Raw genomic sequence first — 18286 nt, forward strand, 5'->3', positions numbered from 1 at the left:
GAAAGGGAAGTTGCTCAGTTGTGTGCAACTCTTCGCGACCCCATGGACTGCAGCCAACCAGGCTCCTCCATCCATGGGATTTTCCAGGCAAGAGTACTGGAGTGGGGTGCCATTGCCTTCTCCGTCATGCACAGCTGGGCCCTTGGAATTAAGCCATCCAGGCCCATTTTATAGATGTCTGAAGAAGCTGAAGGCTGGGACAGGTCATGCAGGCAAGGACACATGGGAGATCCGCAGCTGAACTGAGTCTAGGAACCAGATTCCTGTGTACCCTTCCCCCAGGAACCAGTGCCGGGGTCCTTCAGGAGTCCTGTTAGGCGGCTGTGGAGCCAGGCCCAGAGACCTTCCTGCTTCAGCCAGCTGGTGCTACCAGGCCTTCCCCACCAGAGTTGGAGGCTGGGCCCTTCCGTGCTCAGGCAAGGGGTCCCACATGTTAGGGCTGTGGAGAAGGAAAAAGGGCCCAGGATTCCTCACCTGAGCTGAGGTCTCACAGTCCCCAGGAGGGACAAGGTTGGGTGTCATGAATCAAGCCAGGGTGGCAAGGGGTCAGCCTAAACAGGGGATCCAGTCAGTGTGCCTAATGCACACTAATTCTCACATTAATCCTGTGAGACAGGCTATTCACTGTTTTGCACCAGAGGAAACAGGAGCAGTTTGTTGCCCCAGGCATGTTTGTCAGCTGGCTCATTGACCAGTCTTGTGTTTCAGACACTCGCTTGGGCGTGAGACCGCCAGATTTCATTGTTCTAGGAATGATCTGAGACAGGAGCTGGGGGAGGTTGTAGGAACACTGACCAGCATACCAGTAGGCCTCAGTAACTCCTCCCTCGCTGCCTGTAAAATACCAGACATGGCAGCGCTGAAGACCACACTGACCTTATAAATGGCTCTCATCAGGCCTGAAACCAGGCTTCCCTGAGAATCACCATGAGGAAGAGGTTAGGAGCAGGCCTTGCTGCCGGCCTAGAGGAGAGCTAGACTGCCAGAGTTCCACCAGGCAGTCCTCACCCACTCACTGTCAAACCAGGGCACCTAGTACCACCTCTCCACCTGGGTCCTGCCTCATGGCAGAGTCTGCTCCACTCCTCTGGTTTCTACTCATAATCTAACCCTGTCCTTCTTGGGGACTATAAGACCTCAGCTCATAAATAAGGTGTGGAATCCTCGGCCTGCAAGATAGGGACTGTAAACGGCTTCAGAGAGGTGAAGCAATTTGCCCAAGGGCACACAGCTGGCAAGTAGAACTCCTGGAGGTGTACCTAACTCCGAAGCCCACATTCTTTGATGAACCATAGGTCAGATTCTACATCTCAAGGTCTGTCGCCTTCTCCCTGATGGTTTAAAATGGCTTAAGCTAATATGATATTTTGAATGGTGGAATCTAAGCAATATCTATTCTATGGGGCCCTCTTCTGACCCACCTCTTTTTTTGGGGGGGGGGAGGGGGCTGCACTGCGAGGCTTGTGGGATCTTAGTCCCCCAACCAGGGATTAAACCCACACTCTTGACAGTGAAAGTGGAGAGTCCTAACCACTGGACCACCAGGGAACTCCCTCTGGTGTCTCTTAAGTCACTCCATGTAAGTGTCCACCCTCTCTGTCATAAGCTTGAATCTCTCCTAGCCCAAGCCCAGACTTCAGTGAGGGGTGCCTCCCTGGGCACAAGACAGACTGGGGAAGCAGGTGTGGTCTGCACAAGCCCAGGTGGGCCTGGAGGCTGGCACTCCCATAGGCCATGTTGGCAGCAATGCTGTAACCCTGAAACCTATGCTGTGAGTTCACCAAGCACCTTCACATCAGTGAGCAGCCTGAAGAGGGTTCTGGGTTCTGCTTTACTGACAAGATGGATAATAATGTCCAAAGGGGCAGGGGTAGGATTAGAAGCAGAGCCCAGTTCTAAGAACCTGCCTAGTTCTAGCTCAGGACCCACTGCACAGAACCAGCAATGCAGACTGGCGAGGCAGAAACTAAGCCCTTTCTGGCACTGTGTCCATTGTGCTGCCTCTAAGCAGAGTGAAGTTGTGAGAGGTGGCCTTCAAGGTTCTGATGTAGCTTTGCCACTGAGCCCTGTGTGACCTGGGACAAGTGTTTTGCTTTCTGTGCTTCAGTTTTCCTGAGTACACTGTGACTATATCACACTAGAGACTGCCCTTCCAGAGAGCATGATCTGGGGACCCTCAGAGATGAGGCAGCACTGCACCCCACTATCAAGTTGGGAGCACAGAGGCTCTGAACCCTCAGAGACCTGGCCAGGCTCACATAGCCAGGATGGGGTCCCAGCTCCTCAATTTCTTGGGCCCTGCCCTTGCCTCTGCTCCACGAGAAGGGCTGTATAAAACTCTTCTCCATCTAATACATAACTCTCCTGGGTGTAGCTGTAGGATAGGAAATAAAACTTTATTGTGTCAGTTCAAAAGTCCCATGCCATCCAGTCCCCAAGTCCCGGCTGTGCAGTGGGCGGGCTCCCCTGCACACCCTGAGGCTGTGTAGGGGTGGGGTCAGGCCCCTGCTCACCTTCCCCTCCCCCTGCTCACCTTCCCCTCCCCCTGCTCAGGCCCCAGCCCACCCGAGTTAGAGTTACGTCAGCAACGCCTGGCGCAGCATCTGCTTCTTCTGGGGTGTGAGGCGGGTGGGGAACTGGATGTCGAAGTAAATGAAGAGGTCCCCCTTCTTGGTGGGGTCCTCTGGCAGCGGCATCCCCTCCCCTGGCACCTTCTTGAAGTACTTGGGGCTGAGACAGGGGAGGATGAAAGAAGGGAACTCAGAGGGCACCAGAGCCAGACATCTGCCTCTGCTCACATAACCTCAGGCATGCAGCAGTCACCAGCTTCTAGAACCAGTGGCAGGGGAGAGGAGACTGGCTTGTTCCAGACAGCTTGCTCCCTGGAAATCCATTTACAGTGAATCTCTGATTCTGGAGTCTCTGATGGAGGATTCCGGGAATCTCATTTAGATGGAAAACAGGACAAGGAGGGAAGGAAAGTGAGCAGACCCTGGGTTGGAATGGGGAGTACTCAGTTGCCAAGCTTCCCACACAGAGGACCTTGCTGGGGAAAGGGCTTGGAAATTCTAGAGGATGAAGACAACAGGGATTTCCTAACACTGGGGGCCTCTAGCCTCCAAGATGACTTCATGCAAGTAAGAAAAAGGCACTCCATTTGTCAAATGAATGCAGCCCACAGCGTGGCCAGAGTGGGGGCTGGATTTCAATCCTTCTCACCCGCTTTGAGCTGGGTGCCAGCTGGGTACCAGGCTAGCCTCTAAGGACCAGGAAGCCCTTTCCCATCTATTGGGGCCCAAGTAAATGGACTCACTGGACGATGTCATTGATGGGGATGTTGAGCAGACGGTCATCTAGGGTCTTCACCTCTACGGTGCAGCAGGTCAGAGCCTAGGGGACATGAAGGCCCAAAGTGGGAGTGGTCCCTATGTCCATTCTGTTTAGAAGGTACTTTACGAGACTATCCGACGCCAGGCTCTAAGCTGGACCTCAAGGAGACAAAAGGATGTTCAAGGACTAACAGGTAAGTGAGCTGAGCAATAGCCTGCCCTCAGGAGTTCACAGTCTGGGAGAAAAGAATGACATTGATATATGTTATGATAGAGGGAGATGGGTTGGTGGACCCCAGGTGATCTGCCCACCCTTTGCTCCTCTACTTTGCCCACTCACCTTGCCCAAGGGGATGGAGTTCACAAAAAAGAGGTTGTCATTCTCCCTGCGGAAGCGAGGGTGTAGCTTCTCTTTTACAATGAAGATGATGTCAGCTGGGATGATGTTGGGACCCTGGGCAGGGGAGGCCAAGGGGTGACAAGGACTAATTGGTTATGAACCTTGGCCAAGTTCCTGTCTCTATTGTTTCCAAATCTTCATCTGAACAATAAGAAGATTAGACCAGTTTTTTCTGGAAGGGCCTTTCCATTTTGGCCTTAGAAAGAAACCTACCCCAATGACTATACACACCCACTCCCCACCCATCACCCTCCCCTTGCCATTACTCTGCAGCCCAAGCAGATGCAACAGCTGGAGGGCAGAATACTGGGCTGGGTCAGAGTACCGCCTGCAAGACTGTCCTGCCAAGCTTCATTAAGTCCCAGAACTCTGCTGGAACTCCTGTGGGAGTTCGAACAGAGGAACAGAGGAATCAGACTGGCCCCTACCCACCAGGGCTTCCAGTCTAGGGGAAACAGGGACACAGTGAATCCTCAAGACTGAGATAAAAGGAACCCAGAGGTGGGAGCTCAGAGAAAGGTCAGGGAAGGCTGCCTGGAGAGGGGAGCTTTAGAACTGGGTGGGTTTTTTGTTTTAATTTAATTTTATTTATTTGGCTGTGCTGGGTCTTGGTTTTGCGACACGTGGAATCTAGTTCCCTGACCAGGGATGGAACCTGGGCCCCCTGCACTGGGAATGCAGAGTACTAGCCACTAGACCACTAGGCAAGTCCTTTGAGGTAGGTTTTGAAGTGGGTTTTCGGAAGTAGGTGTTTCATAAGTGAGAAAGAAGCAAGAGATATGGGCAGAGGAATTCATCTCTCTGGCTCCAAAGATAACATCATTCCTTCTCTTTTCAGAATTTGAGGAATCAGCACGCTTTGGACAATAATTTTATATATTTATTTAAATAAGTAATTTAAAATTATTATAAATAAATGGCTTCTGAGTAGCTCCTACAATTGGGCTTTACTCAGAGAAACACACAAGAAAATCAGGAAGGGTACTTCCCTATGGTCCAGTGTCCAAGATTCCACATTCCCAATGCAGGGTCCTGGGTTTGATTCTTGCTTAGGGAACTAGATCCCACATGCTGCAACTAAGACCCAGCACAGCCAAATAAGTAAATAATTTTTTGAAAAGAAAATCAGAGCACTGATGTTAGGACTGGGATCTCCTTTCAACTCTGGTGCTCTTGCCCTGGGCAAGTCCCTTCTCTCTCTGGGCCTGTTTCTCACTCTGCAAAATGAGAAGAAATCCTGGGTGACCCACTCACTGAGGCACTGTGAGTCCCCCTCAGAAGGGGCATTAGGGATCAGCTCATCTCCCCTGCAGACTGGTCTCCCTTCCAGACCAGGGCTCCCAGGGGCCTCGTTCCCCAGTCTTCCCATCACACGAACCCAGGTAACTGACCTTAGACAGCTTTCCCAATCCTCACCTGGTCCCCTTCCTTCTCGAAGGTGATACGTGTGCCCTGCCTCCAACCAGGCTTTACATCGATAGTGAGGATCTTGTCTTTGATGGTAGAGGAGTACCCATCCTCGTTCAGCACCTGTAGCAAGATGATGGGGAAGGAGGTAGGCTCAGGATTTCCCAGCTGGCTTTAACACACGTGAAAGATGCTCCATGGGATCTGTGCACAGCTCAGTCCTCCAGAACCGGGGAGAACCTGTCTGAGCCATCCCCACTCCCATCCTATGTTCCACTGAATCAAGAACTTATGATTCCAGGATGGCAGGATATGGCACGGGGTTGGGGCCTGAGGTGCCAAGCATTCCCCGTGAGTTGATCAAGGTCACAACCCCAGCCCTAGAAATTACGTGGTCTTGGTGACTAACAGACACACGGTGAACGCGCACTCACTTGCTCTCCCCGCCAGAGGCTCTGACCTGGAGCCTCTGCCAGATCTCTTAATCCCAAAGGGAAAAAAATGGAGGGCAACATGTCTTGACCTCTCCCAAAGCATTCCTCTGTCATCTACCTATTTCCCAGTCACATGCCCAGATGGGTGCCTTCCCTCCATGGAAATCATGGCTGTGGCTGGCATCTCCTCTGCTGGGCAGATGTGTGAGGGGTCTTGCTTGGGTGCCTAGCACAGGGCTGGACCAAGGGACAGGGCCAGGATGGGGTCTGGGACCTGACACTGAAGGTCTTCTTCAACCAATCCCCTTGGGAAACGTGCCGTGGCCCATCCTCCATGCCCACACGGCTCCTTCTTACTCCTGAGGCAAACACCCAGAAGAAACCTGCAGGGGACCATCAGGAAACACCCAGAAGGCAGAATTCACAGGAGACTCCTCCCGTCCAGAGCCTTCCCACTTCCCTCAGGGATGGGGCTGAGCTGAGAAGGGAAAGAGTTGGTCCCCGTTAGGAAAGCACACAGAGGGGACTCCTACAGGAGGAAAGACCCAGGCTAAAACCCTCAACTGTCCCTTCCAAATGTCAGATTCTGGAATTCGACCATCCTAGGGCTCCAAATCTAAGATTCTATGCTTCTGTAAGACCATAGCTGAGGTCTCCACTTAGGATCAGGGAGGAGGTGACCAGTAGGGTTGGAGGGGATAGAAGATGGTTCCTAAGTACTCACCCTTCGGGAGATCTTAATTTTCTTGGTGCAGCCAAAAAACAGGTCCTCCAGGGACAGGTAGAGGTCTCGTTCAATTGGAGGATCCTGTTTCTTGACCCCTCGGCCCCGGAGCCCCCCAAATTTCAAGTCTGCCTCGTTTCCTTCTGCATCAAAAAACTCTGCAGGAGGTGGGGAGAGGTGAGGAGTAAGAGAAATTACGTCCAGAAACTCAGATTCATAGACTATCCCTCACCTCTTCAGTCCCCAAGTGTAATACCTAGTCTCCCATTCCCACCTCACAGATTGGAGGCCTGCTTGGCCAGGCCAACGTGCTGCCCTTGTAATAGGGAAGCACCTTTGTATTCTATTACGAGGTAATCACTAAAGGGATATTGCTTGTAAGCTTAAATTATACATAAAGGCCCATCTCTGGGAAAAGGAAATGGCTACCCACTTTAGTATTCTTGCCTGGGAAATCCCACAGACAGAGGAGCCTGGTGGGCTACAGTCCATGGGGTTGCAAAGAGTCGGACACAACTTAGCAAGTAAACAACTGGCAACCCCGCCTCCCAGGTGATGAACATTAAGCTAAAATGCCTTTGCTCCGCTCACAGGAGACATGCTGACCAGGCTTACCTATGAATGACTGCAGGGAGGAAGAAATGAACACATCCTCTCCTAGGCTGACCGAAACTAGGAGATGTTTGACTTTCAGTTCAGTTCAGTCGCTCAGTCATGTCTGACTCTTTGCGACCCTGTGAACTGCAGCATGCCAGGCCTCCCTGTCCATCACCAACTCCCGGAATTTACCCAAACTCATGTCCATTGAGTCGGAGATGCCATCCAGCCATCTTATCCTCTGTCGTCCCCTTCTCCTCCTGCCCTCAATCTTTCCCAGCAACAGGGTTTTTTCTAATGAGTCAGCTCTTCGCATCAGGTGGCCAAAATATTGGAGTTTCAGCTTCAACATCAGTCCTTCCAATGAAAACCCAGGACTGATCTCCTTTAGGATGGACTGGTTGGATCTCGTTGCAGTTCAAGGGACTCTCAAGAGTCTTCTCCAACACCACAGTTCAAAAGCATCAATTCTTCGATGTTCAGCTTTCTTTATAGTTCAACTCTCACATCCATACATGACTACTGGAAAAACCATAGCCTTGACTACACAGACCTTTGTTGGCAAAGTAATGTCTCTGCTTTTTAATATGCTAAGTTGGTCATAACTTTCCTTCCAAGGAATAAGTGTCTTTTAATTTCATGGCTGCAGTCACCATCTGCAGTGATTTTGGAGCCCAAAAAATAAAGTCAGCCACTGTTTCCACTGTTTCCCCATCTATTTTCCATGAAGTGGTGGGACTGGATGCCGATTCTAGTTTTCTGAATGTTGAGCTTTAAGCCAACTTTTTCACTCTCCTCTTTCACTTTCATCAAGAGGCTCTTTAGTTCTTCTTTACTTTCTGCCATAAGGGTGGTATCATCTGCATATCTGAGGTTACTGATATTTCTCCCGACAATCTTGATTCCAGCTTGTGCTTCCTCCAGCCCAGCGTTTCTCATGATGTACTCTGCATAGAAGTTAAATAGGCAGGGTGACAGTATACAGCCTTGACGTACTCCTTTTCCTATTTGGAACCAGTCTGTTGTTCCATGTCCAGTTCTAACTGTTGCTTCCTGACCTGCATACAGGTTTCTCAAGAAGCAGGTCAGGTGGTCTGGTATTCCCATCACCTTCAGAATTTTCCACAGTTTGTTTGATCCACACAGTCAAAACCTTTGGCATAGTCATGTTTGACTTTACTCCTCCCCTTTAAGTATACAGGAAGGCTGAATTCTAACTCAAGCAAGATGGTTCTTTGGGACAATGGGTCCCACCATCTTCTTGGTCTGCTGACTTTGCAAATAAAGTTGCTATTCCTTGCCCTAACAACCCATCTGTTAATTTACTGGCTTGTCCTGAAGTGAGCAGAACAAGCTTGGACTCAGTAAATCCTCAATTGCAGATCCAAGGATAACCATCTCTTGAGGCTCTCCACTGGTTCATCCTCCTGTTTAGACTCCCTTCACCCACACTTCCCTACCTCCCAGCCCACCCCTCCCCTCCCCCAACTTCGGCCCGTGCTCCTTGACTCTGGCTGCCTCAGGAGAGAGAGGAGTGTCCTCTGGTGGCAGCGGTTGGTAGTGCCAGAAATGACGTGTTAGCTTTTGTGGAAGACGGGTCACAGCATGCAGTCCTCCCTATCCTCCCCCAGACTTCATTTCTCCTCACTGTTCATCCCAGCTCAAGACCACTACAGATCTCAGACTCAAGTTCCTATGAAGTCAGCAGCTGAGACAGGGGAGAGGCAGGGTTAATCACTAACCAGTTAGAGAGGTCACCAAGATGTCCCCAAACTCCTCTTTCCTCAACTTCTTCTACCCCTGCCCAGCTCTATGCTGTACAATGGAATCTTATATGCAACTATTAAAATAAATAAGGAAGATCTGTATGTAATATAATGTATAATAAGAGAATCTGTAAGATACAAGTGAAAAAAATCAGTGTAAACAGTGTGGTCCCATTTCCTTAACAAGATGAAAGGCTATGTGAAAATAAATATAAGCTCATAAATGCACAGAATATTTCTAGAAGGATACATAAATTGTAACAATGAGTGGCTACTTCTGGGGGAAGGAATGGAGTGCTGAAATTTATTTCTTTTTCAATAAATAGTGGTTTTTAAAAAATATATATATGGGGCTTTCCAGGTGGCTCAGTGATAAAGCAGAGAAGGCAATGGCACCCCACTCCAGTACTCTTGCCTGGAAAATCCCATGGACGGAGGAGCCTGGTGGGCTGCAGTCCATGGGGTTGCTAAGTAGGACACGACTGAGCGACTTCACTTTCACTTCTCACTTTCATGCATTGGAGAAGGAAATGGCAACCCACTCCAGTGTTCTTGCCTGGAGAATCCCAGGGATGGGGGAGCCTGGTGGGCTGCTGTCTATAGGGTCACACAGAGTCGGACACGACTGAAGCGACTTAGCAGCAGCAGCAGTGATAAAGAATCCACCTGCCAGTGTAGGAGACAACAGGAGATGTGGGTTTGATCCTCGGATCAGGAAGATCTCCTGGAGAAGGAAACAGCAACCCACGCCAGTATTCTTTCCTGGGAAATCCCATGAACAAAGAAGCCTGGTGGGCGACAGTCCACAGGGTCGCAGTTGGACACGACTTAGCGACTGAGCATGGATGAGCACGCACACACACTATATATATATTTCTTAAAGTAAACAAAACTACTCAAAGAAAAGCATCTTCTACAGCTACATCCTTCCCTAGTAAGGCAGAAGGGCAGGTAAGTCCTCTTACCATTAAAGGGGTTATCTCCTCCAAAGAACTCATGGAAAACTTTTTCTGGGTTGCCATGGAAGACGTAACCAGTTGTCCATGGGGTCTGCGATCCAAACTCCAGAGGAATTCCGCCCTTCAGACCCTCCTCTCCAAACTTGTCATAGATGCCTCTTTTCACAGCTGTGGATATGTGTCACCTTGAGAAGGGGCCAGCACGGGGGCTAAGAGAGCTGGAGGGCTGGGAAGCCAGAGGATATGGGGCAGGGAGGAAGAAGCAGGGTGAAGACAGCCTTATTTCTAAAGTGCCTGCTGTCTGGAAGTCTTTGGAGAGAGACACTAGAAGTTAGAGATTTAATTTCACCCTGGGTGGACCTATGTAAGGCCCCATAGCCCAGAGGAAAGATGAGAAAAACAAACTTGCTGGGGAGGGTTGAGGATTGGAGAAGAAACCAGGAGACTGAGGGTCGGGCTATTATGCTGGGGCTTGGTTTAACTGAGTCATTACAGCCACTGTCTAGTGTGGGTAAATACAGTCCTAGCGCCCTGAGACTGTAGGATATGAGAAGTCAAGAGCTGCCAATTCTAGAGCTTGGAAATCTTAAGAGTCCAAAGTCCTGAAAACTTGGGGCTGGGGAAACTTTAGTGATCTTCTGGCCACTCTTCTGCACACAGAAGGCTGTACCCACACAGCCTCCAGGACAGTATCTAGGGAACCCACGTGGGCACTGCATGCCACAGAGGCAAGGATCTCTTTCCCCAGGCTTCAGGTTGCCACAGCAGAGACAGATTTCCTAATCACAGGCCTCTCTCTGTCCCTTGGTACTTATGCTGTCCTCAGGGAGAGAGAGATTTGGCTTCTTGGTACTCTGGGAATAACTGGGTATGTCTGTCTCAGCCTTAGCCTTCTTCCCTGGGCAGCAAGCATCTCACTTTGCATCCCTGCAGGGGACAAGTGAGGCCTGGGGGGTGTTGGGGAGCCCCTACCCTGAGTCCCGTGCTGCTGAGACGGGAAGCAGGTCAGCCTAATCTGGGGACTCTCCACACCATGTCCTCCACCTTAGCTTGTGTCTACGTTGTTTAGATTCTGGGCCAGGAAGAGGAATGCTTGCTCTCCATTGGGCCCCCTCAGAAAGCCTGACACTCTTCTGAGTGAGGAATGACATTAAAGGAGAAGGCGGACAGAGGAACCACCCTCACGCTCAGCCCCAGTCACTCACGGTCGCTCAGCACATCGTAGGCCTCTGCTATTTGCCTGAATGTCTCCACTGCACCTGGCTCAATGGACCTCAGCGGGTGGTTCTTAAGGGCAAGTTTCCGGTACCTAAAGAAGAAGGATTAATACCTTGAGGCACAGTCCAAGGCTCAGAGCTGGCTCTGCTGTTGGCTGCCTGCCATTTGTACAGAACCTCAAGTGGAAAAGCTGAGTATCTTTGGCTCCAAGTTTTCCTTTGTCCCTTACACCCCTGTTCCAGTGAAAACTCACACTGGCTTTTTGGTCTAGATAATGTTTTCTTTTTGCCTCTTCATTTCCACAACTATTGCAGAACCATGTCTTCCTATTTCCAGTTCCCCCGCCCCAACTCCAGTTTATTCTGTGTGCTGCCACCAGTTTGATTTCTTTCTCTCTTTTTTGTTAACTTGCCCTTTTAAAATGCTCCCTGACCAAGTCACTCTCCTGCCTGAACCCTTCACTGGTTCCTCCTTTGTCTTTTTTTTTTTTTTTTTCTTCAAGGAGTCAGGATTCAAATCTCATGCAGCTCCAGAGTTTCTCTCTTTTTAAAACAACAAAAAAGTTTTTAAAATACTTATCTGGTTGTAATGACATGAGAAATCTTTAATCTTCATTTTGGCACTTGAGATCTTTTAAATGATGCTTTCAAACTCTCAGTTGCAGCCTGTAGGATCTAGTTCCCTGACCAGGGATCAAACCTGGGCCCCCTGCATTAGGAGTGTGGAGTCTTAGCCACTGGACCACTAGGGAAATCCCATAAAAACTTAAAAAAAAAATTTTTTTTTTGGCCATACTGCACAAACCAGGGATTAAACCCAGGCCATGGCAGTGAAAGCGCTGAATCCTAATCACTAGGCCACCAAGGAAATCCCCGCCCTTTGAATTCAGTATAAAACCCAAATGTGTCTAAGATTCGACTCCTCCTTCTCACTCTGCCCTTCTCACTCACTCCCCTTCCCTGCTGCCACAACCTCTCTGCAGTTCTTCTCTCCAGGCTCCATACTCTGCACACTGCACTGCTCATGCCTTCAACACTCTCCTGCTTTTACCTGGAATGATCAACCCTCTCCAGCCCCCTTCATCTCCTCCTGGCAAATATTTATTCATCTTTCCACATTCAACTCAGGGGTCCACTCTTCAAGGATGCCTTCCCTGACTGCAGCCTCCATTCTAGATTAGACTTCCTTTCCAGCAGCGCCAGTGCCTTTGATGCTGGTATTTAGCACACAGTGCTCCAGCCGTTTGATGGGTCTGTCTCTCCCACCAGCCTGTGAGTGAGTCCCTCCAGCTGCTGTGTCCAGTTCTGCATCCTCAGTGCCTCTCACTAAGTGCAATGAGTAAATGAATGACATGAACTCACCATTCCACAAGGCAGCCCATTTTGCTGTGGGACCACTCTGACTCTTAAATAACACTTTTCTTACTGAGCTGGGTCTGCTGTTCTGCAACCCTGTCTCCATCCACAAGGGTCATGGGGCCTTACAGATAGAATCTGATCTACCTTGAAAGACTTGAAGGCAATTGTCACAACCTCTCTGAAAGTCCTAAATCAGCCCTTCTCACTTACAAAGGTTGTAGTTAAGTATGAGAATTGCAATAAAACTAACAGTGAGTAAAAGTAATGAGGTTTGAGAAGAGTTCGGTTTTTCATATAAACTTGAGGGATTTTAAGATGATGCTTGTGGCACCTGCTTTCCTGAGTGGGAGAGAAAGAGGTGAAGTCACAGCCTAGAAGTGGCAGCCTAAAATGAATAAGAAGTTAATAGCTGGGTGATTAGGAACTTTCTTTGGTACTTTTCTTCATTATATGTTTAATCTTTTGGGGGTGTGTGTGTGTCAAAATCTAGGTACTCCCATAAGGGAGTGTCTCAAACAAGTGATTCATGCTTTAAGAGTTGTTTCAGGGAAGAAGGGTTAAAAACCATCATTTAGAACATAAATTGTTTTTTTAATCACTCTTTATAAGACATGGTTTCAGATGCAAATGACTGCTCTGCATTTTCATCTCATTATCTCATATAATTCTATTTCAGTACCACAACAACTTTTTTTTTTTTCTTTGAGAGATGGGAAGACTGAGGTTCAGAAAGGTTAAGTAATTTGCCCAGGTCTTACAGCTAGCAGGTAAGAGAACCTAGGTTCAGACCTGGCTCTTTCTAATGCTTCAGTCAGTTCAATTCAGTCACTCAGTCGTGTCTGACTCTTTGCGACTCCATGGACTGCAGCATGCCAGGTTTCCCTGTCCATTTCCAACTCCTGGAGTTTACTCAAACTCATGTCCATTGAGTCAGAGATGCCATCCAACCATCTCATCCTCTGTTGTCCCCTTCTCCTCCCACCTTCAATCTTTCCCAGCATCAGGGTCTTTTCCAATGAGTCAGTTCTTCCCATCAGGTGGCCAAAGTATTGGAGTTTCAGCTTCAACATCAGTCCTTCCAATGAATATTCAAGACTGATTTCCTTTAGGATGGACTGGTTGGATCTCCTTGCAGTCCAAGTGACTCTCAAGAGTCTTCTCCAACACCGTAGTTCAAAAGCATTAATTCTTCTGCGCTCAGCTTTCTTTATAGTCCAACTCTCACATCCATACATGACTACTGGAAAAACCATACCTTTGACTAGACGGACCTTTGTTGGCAAAGTAATATCTCTGCTTTTTAATATGCTGCCTAGGTTGGTCATAGGTTTCCTTCCAAGGAGCAAGCATCTTTTAATTTCATGGCTGCAGTCACCATCTGCAGTGATTTGGGAGCCCCCCAAAACAAAGTCTCTCACTGTTTCCATTGTTTCCCCATGGAAGCAAGGCTTCTAATGCTTAGGTTGGGCTCATCTTTCTGCTTTTCAACTGCCCTTTCTCCTTGTGACATTTCCCTAGACAGGTCTCAATGGCCAACCAAATGTTATGAACAGTGGATGACATCACAGACTATCCTGAATTGTTCTCTAATTGATTCATGAGTTTGTGTCTTATTTCTCAACCACACTGTAGACTCTCTCCAGTTAGCTCACTGAGATCCCTTACTGGAGGTGATCCATGGTAGGCAACAATGATAGGCAACAATATAAGGCAAAGTGTCTGAATACTGGCTCTGCCGGTTACTAGGCACATGGTCCTGGGATAATAATGGTACCTACCACTCAGGCTGTTGTGAGGATTAAATGAAATGATAGAAGGTTCTCAGAACAGCATCTCCACAATTCAATGGAGTGTAGCTATTGTCACTAGTCTGTTAAATTATCCTAGATTCCTCCCTTTTTCTTTACCCTACGATGATCCAATTAATAACTAAGTCCATTCTCTCTTCTCTCTCCAGCTCACTGCCCTGCTTCAAGCCTCATCTTTTTGCCTTGATTATTGTGACAGCCACTGAAGGGGTCTCTCTCTTTCCAATATAGATTCCACATGCCCTGTATGTTCCCTTTTGTAACATTCATCAAGCTTACTGTGACTTATTCAACATCTGTATTCATCAACAAAATTAAGCTGCACATCTGATTCAGTTGTATCTCCAGCTGCTGAGACCACACTGAACCCACATAATATTTACCAAAAAACATTTTTTCAGAAAAATGTTCTGATTCCTGCCCCAGATTTCTTAGAAATATCACAAAGTCCCCAAGACTTGATGTAACTATTCAGAGATGGGATTTATTCAATACCCATCTACCATGTGACAGTCGAATAAAATTTGTAATACATCTATCTGGCCAGGTCACTCCTGTTCGCAATCATGTGGGTCTCTACAATATTAAGGGTAAAGTCTCCTTTGTTCTCATTTTATTGATAGGAAGACCACGGTACCCAGGAGAGCAGACAGGGCATAGAGGGTAAGGGATGATGAATTGGGAACCCTGACCCAACCCAAAGCCAGGATGTGGGTGTGCAAGAAGTAAGAGAAGGAACATGGTTTACCTTGCCTGCCCTAAACTGTGCAGGAAAGTTCAGTTTGGAAGAGATGAGGGTGGGGCCCGTTCCAGCACAACCCAAAAGCTTTGCTCCTGCCCCAACTTACGCATTCTTGATCTGAGCATCTTCTGAATTGCGAGTGATCTGGAGCACAGAGTAATAATCCTGGCCCATGGCTGGCTGGTTGTCAATCCGTGGATAGTCCTGACTCCAGCGGCAGGTCTGTTAGTCTGCATTCCTTGGTTGCTCCTGACAACCGCACAGGGGCACTCTGGGAGTTGTAGTCCTTCCTTCCTAAGCAAACCCCCTTCTCACCTGTGCCTGTAGAGGAGGGATTGAGAGAAATAGGACTGACTCTGTGAGCCTGATAAGAAACCAGAGTTTCTAGGGAGAGTAGAAATTGGTTTTAATTAAGTTTTCAGAACAAATAGATTGAGCTATTTTTAAAAAATAAATCTTTATTTTAGAATGTTTTCAGATTTTCAGGAAAGGTGTGAAGATAGCATTCTCATATGCCCCACACCAGGCTTCCCTTATCATAAACACATTACACAAGAATGGTACATTTGTCAGAAATAATAACCCATATCCATACATAATCTATGGGGGCTTCCCAGGTGGCACCAGTGGTAAAGAATCCATCCACAAACATAGACAACATAAGAGAGGCGAGTTCGATCCCTGGGTCAGGAAGATCCTCTGGAGTAGGAAATGGCACTCCACTCCAGTACTCTTGCCTTGAAAATTTACATGGGCAGAGAAGCCTGGTAGGTTGCAGTCCATGGGGTCGCAGAAAGTCAGACATAACTGAGCGGCTGAGCACATACATAATCTATAACATAACTCCATACTTTATTCAGATTTCCTAGTTTTCACCCTAGTGAAAAAAGCCCTAGGGTTTTTCTTTCCTGTTTCAGGATCTGATTCAGGAAATATCATTACAATTATTTGTCATGTTTCCTTAGGCTCCTCTTGTTTATGGCTATTTCTCAAAATTTCCATGTTTTTGATGACTTTGACAGTTTGAGAGTATTGGTCAGGTATTTTGTGGAATGTCTCTCAATTGGATTTGTTTGATGATTTTCTTATGATTTAGACTGGGGTTGGGGTGCTTTTGGAAGGAAGACCACACAGGTAAAGTGCTATCCTCATCACATCAGGTCAAAGGTGTGTACCATCACGACTTATCGCTGAAGACGTTGACCTTCCTTGATCACCTGCTGAGGCAGTGTTTCTCAGGTTTATCCATTTCTGGCTTGTACTCTTTGGAAGGAAGTCATTTCATAACCCGCCGTTAAAGAGCGGGGAGTTCCACTGCACCTCCTTGAGGGCAGCAGTGCCGTTTTCCTCTCAGGCACCCACACCCAGCCACCAAGCTCAGACCATTTTACCTCCTAGACACCTCTCAAGCTCCTGCTCTGCTTGTCCTTCTCCTAGCCATGGTCTTGCTTTGGCTTTCTTTTCTCAGCAAGGCCACCATGACTTCCTCCATGTTCTGCCACCTTATCTCTACCCTGCCAAGACCTCACTCCACTGACTGCCCAGTTAATCCAAGCTGTTCATCCTGGCACACACTCTGTGATCTGCCCCCTCATACTTGCTCTTACCTCTCACACCCACCTGTAGCACCAGCAAATGCCCAACTAACCATTCTCTCTCTCATACTCACCTGTGCTGCCAGCTCTGCTCAGACCCTCCCCACCACACCCACCACAGACCCTGGCTTCAACCCAGATATTTTTTTCTTATGAAATAGTCTACATGCACAAGAGTAGCATTAGAATATTTGTTATTGAAGGACAGTTGCCCCTGCGTTCCCCTCCCTACTTATCATTCTCTTGCTCTATTAATTATTGAGTTGGCCAAAAAGTCTGTTCAGGTTTTTCCAAATCATTGAAGGGAAAAACTGGAATGAACTTTTTGGCCAACCCAATACTATGCCTTGTATCTGGTGGTGTACTAGTAAATGTTTAACAAGCTTGCCAGAAGGAAAAAAAAAAAAATAACAGCCCTGAATTATAGCACTTACCAGTTCCTCTCAGGTTGGCACAAGCCATCTCCACATACTGTTGCATGTATCCCAAACATATTTACTTTTTCATATTTTTAAACTTTCTAGAAATGGTATAATCTATGCAAATGGTATGTTGGTGCATGTGTATGACATCTTCATAGTGCCTGTTCAGCATTCACTGCTGATCCTGAATATTTGGGCATGTGTCAACTCTGCAAGATAATGTCAGTTTTCTGATGTGGAGCTTCTAATTTACAATGGCAATGTAGTAGTATGTGTGCATTCCTTTTTGCTCCACATTCTCACAATTCTTGGTGTCAAAGTTTTAAATGTTTGCTGATCTAGGTGTGAAATAGCATCTCACTGTGGATTTTAAGTTGCATTTCTTGGCTGAGGTCTTTTCATTTTTATTGCCATTTTTTTTCTTCGTTGTGAAATGCCTATTTACATCTTTTGTCCATTGTCTTTCTGGGCTGTCCTTTTTTAGAAAATTGATTTTTTACTCTTTATGTTTCTTTGTTGATAATATAAAATACAAACCCTTCCACCTTGGAGCTTGTCTTTTTACCATTTTTTTTTAATGGGGTCAAATTTATCAATCTGTTTCTTTTGGGTTCTACTTTTTGTGTCTAGTTTAAGAAATATTCCCTATACAAGGTCATAAAGATCTTCACCTGTATATTCTTCCAAAAGTCCATTTGACTTTTAAGTCTTTAATCCACTTAGAACTTATTTTTCTGTATATGGTTCCATGTAGGTTTTTTTCTTTTCAATATCCCATTGTTCCAGAACCATTCATTCAACAGTCTGTTGTTTTCCCACAAGTCTGTATGACTGCTGTGTTAAATACAAACGTTACATAAATGTATGGTTTGTATCTGGACTACTGCTACTGCTCCAGGGGTCTGTCCCTGAGTCAGCACCTCACTACAGCCCTTCCTCTTCTCCTCCGTCTTCCTCAGGAGTAATTTCTCCAGGTACTTAGCCTCCTATTCCTCTCAAAGGGAAGTGTGTTATTAAGAAAGGAACTAATATCAGTCATACAGGGAAAGAGAGGCGCTACATTTTAAGACTTTTCTCTCATTGTGGATGGAAAATCTTGATCGTTCCCTGATGACATTCCAGATACTAATGACGGAAAGAACTCTCCTGGGTCCTCTGAAGCCACCCAACTGCAGAGGAGGGCCTGCCTTAAAGTATTGTAGAACTTTCATGTTGTTTGAGGCAAAGGATCTATTTTAGGTATATTTGGAAGTGACAAAACACACTTTTGGAATTGGGTCAAAGGACAGAGAAATCAACTAGAAAGCGAAGAAGTAAAGTGTAGGTGTTGGGTGAGTTGAATGGTCAAAGTGACCATATCTTGATGTTGCTGAGCTCACATGCCATCTGTGTGACTTGAAGAGGTTTACTTAGGGGCCCCAAGTTTAATTTTACTTGAATAAATGGGAGTATTACCTCCACCACTGAGTTGGTGTGAAAATATTAAATAAAACTATACAAAAGCATGTATCACATGGAAGATGCTCC

At 47.2% G+C, this 18286-nt stretch overlaps 1 protein-coding gene across 2 annotated transcripts; it reads right to left on the reverse strand.

The window, feature by feature from the left end:
• Window positions 1-1812: 1812 nt before the first annotated feature.
• DNAJB13 (DnaJ heat shock protein family (Hsp40) member B13) lies at window positions 1813-15046 on the reverse strand. 2 transcript variants are annotated; one of them, XM_027562937.1, is made up of 8 exons: window positions 14849-15044; window positions 10822-10925; window positions 9623-9784; window positions 6295-6452; window positions 5146-5259; window positions 3670-3783; window positions 3314-3390; window positions 1813-2730 (listed from the first exon to the last, which is right to left on the reverse strand). In XM_027562937.1, exons 1-8 carry the CDS (start codon window positions 14914-14916, stop codon window positions 2577-2579), a joined length of 951 nt encoding a protein of 316 aa, XP_027418738.1. In that variant the 5' UTR covers window positions 14917-15044; the 3' UTR covers window positions 1813-2576. The 2 variants fall into 2 exon arrangements, with proteins under 2 accessions (XP_027418738.1, XP_027418739.1); XM_027562938.1 differs by lacking the exon at window positions 9623-9784 and having other exon boundaries at window positions 14849-15046.
• Between the last annotated feature and the right edge of the window lie 3240 nt (window positions 15047-18286).

Source organism: Bos indicus x Bos taurus, chromosome 15 (assembly GCF_003369695.1).
Source record: "Bos indicus x Bos taurus breed Angus x Brahman F1 hybrid chromosome 15, Bos_hybrid_MaternalHap_v2.0, whole genome shotgun sequence".
Classification (NCBI taxonomy): Eukaryota; Metazoa; Chordata; class Mammalia; order Artiodactyla; family Bovidae; genus Bos; species Bos indicus x Bos taurus.

Bases quoted from the DNA above. Each gene is read 5' to 3' on its own strand.
- DNAJB13 (XM_027562937.1), bottom strand. From the start codon at position 14,916: ATGGGCCAGGATTATTACTCTGTGCTCCAGATCACTCGCAATTCAGAA. The intron at 10,926-14,848 runs GTAAGTTGGGGC...CTTCTTCTTTAG, and splicing joins GATGCTCAGATCAAGAATGC to GTACCGGAAACTTGCCCTTA. The intron at 5,260-6,294 runs GTGAGTACTTAG...ATCTTGCTACAG, and splicing joins AAATTAAGATCTCCCGAAGG to GTGCTGAACGAGGATGGGTA.